Below are 8,061 nucleotides of genomic sequence, written 5' to 3'. Positions count from 1 at the left end.
GAGCACCCACCTTGGAGTGCCCACCTGTGCTGGCCCGTCGCGTGGGTCCTGCTGACAACTCCTGCCTCTTCACCAGTGTGTACTACGTGGTGGAGGGTGGCGTGTATGACCCTGCTTGTGCTCCCGAGATGCGGGGCCTCATTGCCCAAATTGTGTCCAGTGACCCTACAGCCTACTGTGAAGCAGTGCTGGGAAAGACCAACAAGGAGTACTGCACCTGGATCAAACGTGACGACACCTGGGGAGGGGCCATAGAAGTGTCCATTCTCTCCAAGTTTTACCAGTGTGAGATCTGTGTGGTGGACACCCAGACGGTCCGAGTGGACCGGTTCGGAGAGGACGCTGGATACCACAAACGAGTGCTGCTCATCTACGATGGCATCCACTACGATCCGCTACAGAAGGAAACTCCTGGTTCTGATGCTCCGCCCCAGACTATCTTCTCCACTACAGATGATGTCATCCTGGCTCAGGCACTGGAGCTGGCAGATGAGGCGCGCCGCAAGCGGCAGTTCACAGACGTAAATCGCTTTGCTTTACGCTGCATGGTGTGTCAGACAGGCCTGGTGGGACAGAAGGAAGCTCTTGAGCATGCCAAGGAGACAGGCCACGCTAATTTTGGAGAAGTGTGAATTTTTTTTTCTTCCCGTTTATTGCCTCACAACCGAACCACCACCAAACCTGTGCCGCGTGTCTGGCAACTTTTGTCAGTTTATTTGTCGTCTGCTTGTGTGACCCTCTACCTCATATTGTCCGACGACATCTACAGAGAATCTGCAGACACTGTGTTCAGCCTCCTACCTGTTCAGTATTATCTGTCAACTGCTGTCTGCTGATCACAAAGTCACAAAAACTACTGCAGTTTCTCTGATGTCATTTAACTATGTTACACTACTGGCTGTCACAGCTCAGTGCCAGGTTATCTAACTTGAATCAGTGACTTATGTGAACAACTCCTAGAGTTTGTTTGAGCCTATTTAGCTGACTTGACGGCTAGATTTATCTAAACAAAGCAAACAGTGGCTGATATGTTTTTGTTGTTAGGTAGAAAATGCACCAATTATTTAATACAGCTGACTGGACTCATAATATGCGACAAACCTCATGATGCGACTGTAGAGAGACTTTGAAACAACCACAGACTGATAATGATTTATAACCTGATGTGACCTGGCTTACTGTTGTCGTATGTACAAAGCACTGGGTCTGACTGTTATCACTTCTTGTTGATTATGTAGCATGTTGTTGTTATTATCATTATGTTTCAGTGAGAGTCCCAACTTTTCAGCATCGTTAGAGTCTGTATCACTGACCTAGTTTACTACTTCACACATCAAACCCTATCATGTCTTATTTATGTGAATGAGGCGGTGCATTTTTGAGGTGACATTATATCTTGTTTTTTTCTACATTTATTTAATCTGCTTCTTTGTCAAAGAATGCATTTTAAATTTAACTAGAAACAACACAAGGAAACGGTATGACTTTGCTTTTTTGCTATATAGTTGGTATATTAAGTGTTATTTTTACACTGGAGTGTAAATCTGTAGGTTACATTTAGTTTTTCTTCATATTCAGTATTTCTATCCCACATATCTAACATGGTGATGGGATTTTTGCAAAGAATAGGGGGTGGGGACTCCCCTCCAAATTATTCAAACACTCATTCTTGTTTTCTTTTTGCTTCTTCTCTTGTGGGTGACATATATAATTTCAGAATTAGTGGGGTTTTCTGCTCATATATCAGTGAAATGGAATGACTTTGTAATAACCAGGTTCTCATGACTCTTTATGGTCAACATAAAACAATGAATGTTGCACAAAGGACTACAAAACAACTGGATTTACTTGAGTTTTTTTTCAGTGTTCTCACAATTAAAAGTCATAGCCAACTGAAGTTGTACTATTGGTTTATTTGTACATAGTTTTCTTTAGCTTCTAAATGTGTAGTCGGCCACTTTTGTCATGGATAAGAACAACATTCTGGATTTTTGACAAAAAAAATCAAAAACAAAAATATTTTATAATATATAAAACTTAAAAAAAAAAAAAAGAACAATAGGTAAAAAGAGTGAAGTTTTGTCTGTCCATCCATCTGTCTGTGTACATGTCTGAGTACTGTGAGCAGGGAGAACTCACTGATGATTATCAGATTATCAACAGGTGCGGGGGCTTGCTGGTCTTAAGGCCAGTGCTACTCTGTGATTGGCTGAAGAGCTTAAAGCCCAAAGTTCTGCAGCAGGTAAGTGAGACGACAGAGACACTCACTCACTCATTCACTCACTCACTCACTCACTCTCTCTCTCTCTCTCTCTCTCTCTCTCTGAAAATGCACAGGACAGTGAAGATGGAGGACTGACACACTGACAGACCTGCTAACAAGGTTTGAACTCAATAACAATAAGAATTTTAACACATTTTTAACCTGTTAAACTAAGTGTAATTTGAAAAAACTGTTTACAGTTTAGTTTCCTGCAGCTGGAGTCATTTGTACATTTTTATAGTAACCACTTCTTTCAGGGTTGAACTAGGGCAGTACAGTCTCGTTTACATAGAGCAGAGATCATGTGACTTTTTAACCACTTCGTTGTGTATTCTGTTGAAAATGTAGTACGAGAGCTCTGTAAGTCACGGTGCAGTTGTTTCTGAGTGAAGGTCTTATTGTGGCTTCACTGATAAACAAAAGCGCAAATGTTAGTAAACGGTATCATTTTAGATTTCAGTATGAGATGTTTTGTTATAGGTCCCAAAACTTGTGTGAGATTGTGAAGACAGTGAAAACAAGTCAATGCAGAACCTGAATTGCAAACAACTGGACTGATGAGGGTAAAACTAAAGTATTTAATAAAATAATAATATTAATAATAATATAAAACTGAAGGACTGTGTGGACATTCGGCGTACAGCCAGTGAACAGTAGTGCTGTTGTCCCATGCCTGTCCTGCCTGCAACCCTCTGTCCCAGGTGTGGTAACTTATCCTCCAGGATTTCACTAACACAAGACAGGAGTTCCTTTGTCCAAACATTTCAGATGAGAGTCTAAAAAGAAAACCGACTCAAACCTTACATTTTTTTTAAAAGTCTAATTTGTAAAGTGGTGCATTTACAGTTTGTGTCAAATGCACTTGAATGTTGATCACAGTTTCTAGTTTTATCCTGCAGCTACAACTGTCAGTTCTTTCCAACCTTACGCAGCACTTTTACCACCGGAGCCTGTTGTTGGGTAAGACACCATGATCATAGTGGATATCAGATAGCTCTCAGGAGATCATTACTGCTGTCCCTCTGAAAGTGATCTGCTGAAGGAAGATTAGCAGGGACATGTCCTCTGTAATCTGACTCACATGCAGCCACAGGTCTGGTTAGATATCTGTCAGAAACTGAATAATCTAGGAAACTGTGAGCGCCACAGAACTGGGCCACATTGGAGACGTCGTACGTGACGATTAAGTCACTGAAACATTTTAGTCACCATGGTCGTGGTGTTTTCAGTGTTGTAGATTGGGACAGAGTACCATGTTTAAACCTCACTATTTGTTTCCAGTTCTATATTAATTATTAGAGAAAAACTGCTCAACACATTTAACTAATCTTTCTAATTTAATTTTTTTTTATTATTTCATGTTAGTTTTTTTGGTGTTTGTTCACACCACAGCAGTGCCATATCCAGGATTTAAACCAGCAATCCTATAACTACTAGCCTGACCCTTCGACCACTAGGCCACATGCGATACACTTAATCCAACTTCTGCTGCATGACGGGCAGAGATACTTGGATCCTATATTAAAGAGGACAGCACAGAGTCCTAGTTGTGTAAAAAGAATATTTGATTAAAAAAGTTGTACTAAAATACAATATCACTCCAGTCCTTCAAAGTTGATTCTCTTCTTCTAGGAGGATTGTTTTAAAAACCTATTTAATATATTAATTTAAAATCATTGTATTATGTAATTGCTATAAGATCTTGAACATAAATAAAAATATATTGATTTAAAAAAATAAAAATAAAACACACTTACATTGTACTATACATTGTACAGTCAGATGAATCTCTAATCATTGATCAGGTCATCAGTGTTTAGTTTGCTGGGGAAAAAAATTGACAGAGAGTTTAACTCCACGTCACCTAGCGTGGAGTTAATCAGTGTTTCTGCACCTTGTACTGTACTGTCCTGCTTCTGCTAATAAGTCAAAGTCCAGAGCCAAGAGTTACTCAGTGTGGAACCAAAGTGTATTGATCACTTTTCACAAGAGTTTTTTCTTTTAATTAATTACTATTGATTAATTTTAATTAGGAGTAGGAAAATGAGCTCAAACAAAAGCTAAGATTTATGATTTATGAGGTTTTTTGAAGAACTGTAGATTCCCTACTGTAGAAAAGATGTCATTAGATCTGCAGGGATTCACATAAACTCCGAGCTAATTCTGGTTCTACGTATGACTTTTACAATGGTGAAGAGAACAACCAGCACTTGTGACCTTATGAAAACCACTTTATAGAGCCCAGTAACACAGTAAATACTGCAGTGTTCATTTAGAAAATTCAAATCTCAACTGTTACTCTCTTACTCTGCACTCTCTTTCACAGGGGGACTCAAACACAACATTCTGTGCAATGCCTAAAAGTGATACGTGGCCAGGTGGGGTTGCACTGGAGACCAGTGGCATGGACAGTGCTGGCAGCTGTGACAGTGTTGTCAGCGCTAATTCTGGATCAGTAAGTGACATTAACTTCTTGGACAGACAGATGTATTTATTCCTCACCAAATGTTTGATCATTTCTGTATAAAATGCTTTTCCCTCTGATTCTACACCAGAGCGACGACAGTCTGGAGCACCTGTCTGCTGAAGAGAAAGCCTGTCTCATGTTTTTGGAGGAGACCATCGAGTCTCTGGATACTGAAGAAGACAGTGGACTGTCCAATGATGAGCCAGATCACACGACCAAGCCAGGAAACCTCGCAACCAAAGCAGCTGACCTGTCAGAATCCATAAGAAAAAGTAACGTGACCAGTAAGTTTTCATTTGTCTGTTTTTAACTCTGACTGTAAATAATGTCAAATCTATTTTAAAAAAATCAACTTTGTTGATACTTCAAGATTCACAGAAACTAGGATCTAAAGAACCAATGAAGGAACATGTTCACACCAAATACGTGCAGAACCTCATGGTTCCTACTCCTATTGTTGTGGCCCAGACTCAAGCAGGCGTTTCTCCACCCATGAAGGTAAACAGATCCAGTCACAAACACAACCAGAAACCTTCTCGTGTACGTTTTGAGGACGACATGACGACTCCTGCCACAAAAGACGTGTCCTTTAGGACGGTTGAGAATCCTTTACCCAGAGGACCTCTGTCCCATGAGGCGCTTGTGTATATGCAGAGGACTGCCTCAACAAAGAAGACACCATTGTGTCCCAAGGTGGACCACACTATAGAGTGGGACAAAAGTAGTCCTGGCACAGCGGAAGGCTTGAAGACCAGGAAGTTAGCGGGATCAGAAAGATCTGACTCAGAGTCTTCCAAGTCCAGGAAAAGTCCACCTGCAGTTGCTCCCAAACCCAAAACAATTCCTGCCAACTTGCATGTGGAAACACAGAATTCCACTTCCCTTAGCTCTTCACAGAGCTTCAGACATGCAACGGATCCACAGGCCGTGAGACAAGAGGCTTTAAAGAAGCTGGGGCTCCTGAAGGAGAAACCCTCACCAAATGAAGTGGGGGCTTCACCTCAATCCCACTCTTCTGGAGAGCCAACGTGTGAACAAACTATCAAAGGTCACGCTGCTCGTTACCCACCAAGAAGTCCGTCGTTCTCTTATTCTCCAGCTCCCACAGAGGCCAGGAGCAGACCTCTTCAGAGCAGTGCTAGTTTCCATCACTTCTCACGACAGGACCAATGTTCTGCACCAACGTCATGTTCCACCCAGACCAGTGGATCCAGCACAGTTGTTCCAGGACAAACTGTCAGAGTAAACAGCCCTAAGACTAATGGGAAATGTCCTGGTCTGGGGAACATCCCAGAAACTGAGCCCAAGGAAACACCTGTACCCCAGCCTGACCCCCACAAACCCCCAAACTCAGTGGAATATTCAGTAGTTGTGGTGCCAGGGATGGGAGCTGATAGAAGAGAAGCATTGAGGAAGCTGGGACTGCTGAAATACTAAACACGGTTAGAAGTCTGGCGGAGTTTAAATCTGAAAGTTTAACAATACAGAAAACTACAGACCAAACCATCTGCAGCACACAGAAACTCTGGTTTATTCTCACTTCATGTTATGTATCATATTTCTTCTGTAACCTGCCTGTGTCTGGCAGAACGTCTTTCTGATTGGTTTTGTTGTTGTTGTTGTTGTGGCAACTTTTCTGAAAACGAACTGGTTTATCAGCCCCGCTTTTTTGAACTGGGGTGGAACAAGATGTCCAACTTCAGGTGAGGTTGTGGCAGATGTAGGGGGGGTGCTCCGAAATCCAGACATTCGGGAAAAGCCTGAACACACCATTAATTGTAGCACACAAGCAGACCATCTCTCCTCTGTTTTATCATCACGTCTTTTGTCGCCATACTGTATATACAGCAGGTACAGTAGTGGTGGAGGGTGGGGGTAATGCCCCCTTTGTCCCTGGTGCCATCTGCATGCATGTTGGAAACAAGTTAACAAGGATGTCTGTGTTTGTGGTGTTATTAGCCTGTTTTCGAGCAGATTCAAACACGCGTACACGACCACAATGACGTTATTGGACTTTTAGTGTTTCACCAACCAAAGTCTACAAATGAAAAAAAACTTCATTCAAATTTGGACTAGAAATACAGTAATTTTAGCCCCTGCTGACTTTTCTAAGTCAGCAGGGGTCAGCTGCTCAGCCTCAAGGGGGCGCCTGAAGGTCAAAATAAATTTGTGCTGCACTCATCTGTATACTTTAATTTGTTTACAGCAAATTTGAATTGTTTAGACACAAGAAGGATGCTCTATCCAAGAAGAAATGTTCTTTGTAGGACAAATATGTTCCTGTGTATATGTTTGTGTTGGTGTAGGTGTCATTGAAAGAGGAATGCTGATGGATGGATGAATAGTGAAATAAGATGCTCTTTTTGGTTCTTACAATTGTAAATCTGACTCCAGACAAGTCAGTGCCTTACCAGCCATGAACCTCGTCACTAGTTAGAGCTTGACAGCAGGACCTGCTCTTCCTACAAAAGCTGTGTTATCTGGGTTTATCTGATCTTCACACAATATAACCTCCTGAGATGCATACCATGTAATCGGGTTGGCATAAGTTTCTATTGACCCTTTCAAGCACTCAAATTGCACATGAGCGGAGCTTCTCTGCATTAAATGTGTGAAAAATAGGCTACAAAGCTTACTATCTCAGGAACTCTTGGAGGCCTTTATGTTAATGTACACAGAGAAGGAAGTACTCATGTCTGTAGACAATGACATTGTCATTAATAAACTTGCAGAAACCAGTCCTTTGCTTAGGAGGATTTTGATGGTGAAAGTAGCCTATTAAATGTCCAAGCATCTACTTAAGAGTTTAGTGTAAACCTAACAATAGAACACCTTCCTGTTGGAAAGGCAAAGGCAATTTTTATTTCAAATGACTGTCTTGTACAAAGATAAATACATTTTCTTCTTTATAAGATTTTTTCAAATAACAGATAACTTTCAAATATTTATCTGATTTTAATTTAAAATTAATCATTGTGAAAGTGAAGTGTTTTCTGTTAACCTATACCCAATAAAAAGGCATTGTAAGATCTAGTTGCTATTTCATTTATTCAAATTCCTCCTTCATAGCAAAGTAAGCCGGTATGCCTCAGAATGCAAGTTTATGCCGCCAAACATGCTGCCAAGTGAAAAATTTGTGGTAAAAAAGAAATATTTTATCTATATATTTAGACTATAAACTTGCATTTTAGGGTATTTCTGGGACTTTTTATTTTTTTGAATTTCTTCATGATAGTAAGACTATAGTCTTGCTTGTTTTTGGTGATATTTTGGAATATTCAGATAAAATATTTTTAAAGTTTAAAGTTTTTACCACAAATTATTCACTTAG

General features: G+C 40.6%; 2 protein-coding genes across 4 annotated transcripts in view; both read left to right on the top strand.

Annotated features, from left to right (window-relative positions):
- yod1 (YOD1 deubiquitinase) overlaps nucleotides 1-1,835 on the top strand; it is a 4,652-nt gene extending 2,817 nt beyond the window's left edge. The window contains exon 4 of the mRNA XM_025059823.1: nucleotides 18-1,835. Coding sequence (XP_024915591.1) covers nucleotides 18-632 — 615 coding nt within the window. The 3' untranslated portion in view covers nucleotides 633-1,835. The remainder of the gene's footprint in view (nucleotides 1-17) is intronic.
- Nucleotides 1,836-2,030: 195 nt separating this feature from the next.
- zgc:158258 (specifically androgen-regulated gene protein) lies at nucleotides 2,031-6,911 on the top strand. Of its 3 annotated transcripts, none has more exons than XM_017036591.2 (5): nucleotides 2,031-2,242; nucleotides 2,338-2,383; nucleotides 4,590-4,718; nucleotides 4,819-5,014; nucleotides 5,101-6,911. In XM_017036591.2, exons 3-5 carry the CDS (start codon nucleotides 4,617-4,619, stop codon nucleotides 6,165-6,167), a joined length of 1,365 nt encoding a protein of 454 aa, XP_016892080.1. In that variant the 5' UTR covers nucleotides 2,031-2,242; nucleotides 2,338-2,383; nucleotides 4,590-4,616; the 3' UTR covers nucleotides 6,168-6,911. The 3 variants fall into 3 exon arrangements, with proteins under 3 accessions (XP_016892080.1, XP_024915589.1, XP_016892081.1); XM_025059821.1 differs by adding an exon at nucleotides 3,163-3,223 and having other exon boundaries at nucleotides 2,031-2,383; XM_017036592.2 differs by lacking the exons at nucleotides 2,031-2,242; nucleotides 2,338-2,383 and adding an exon at nucleotides 2,390-3,223.
- The last annotated feature ends 1,150 nt before the right edge of the window (nucleotides 6,912-8,061 follow it).

This window comes from Cynoglossus semilaevis, chromosome 11, assembly GCF_000523025.1.
Source record: "Cynoglossus semilaevis isolate Cse_v1.0 chromosome 11, Cse_v1.0, whole genome shotgun sequence".
Taxonomy (NCBI): Eukaryota; Metazoa; Chordata; class Actinopteri; order Pleuronectiformes; family Cynoglossidae; genus Cynoglossus; species Cynoglossus semilaevis.
Note: the sequence above shows the minus strand (reverse complement) of the source record. Positions and strands in the feature narration are given on the sequence as shown.

What these genes read in the sequence shown, in the direction of transcription:
- zgc:158258 (XM_017036591.2), top strand. Translation starts at nt 4,617, where the DNA reads ATGCCTAAAAGTGATACGTGGCCAGGTGGGGTTGCACTGGAGACCAGT. An exon ending in TCAGCGCTAATTCTGGATCA is followed by an intron (nt 4,719 to 4,818) that starts GTAAGTGACATT and finishes ATTCTACACCAG; the next exon opens with AGCGACGACAGTCTGGAGCA. An exon ending in AAGAAAAAGTAACGTGACCA is followed by an intron (nt 5,015 to 5,100) that starts GTAAGTTTTCAT and finishes TGATACTTCAAG; the next exon opens with ATTCACAGAAACTAGGATCT.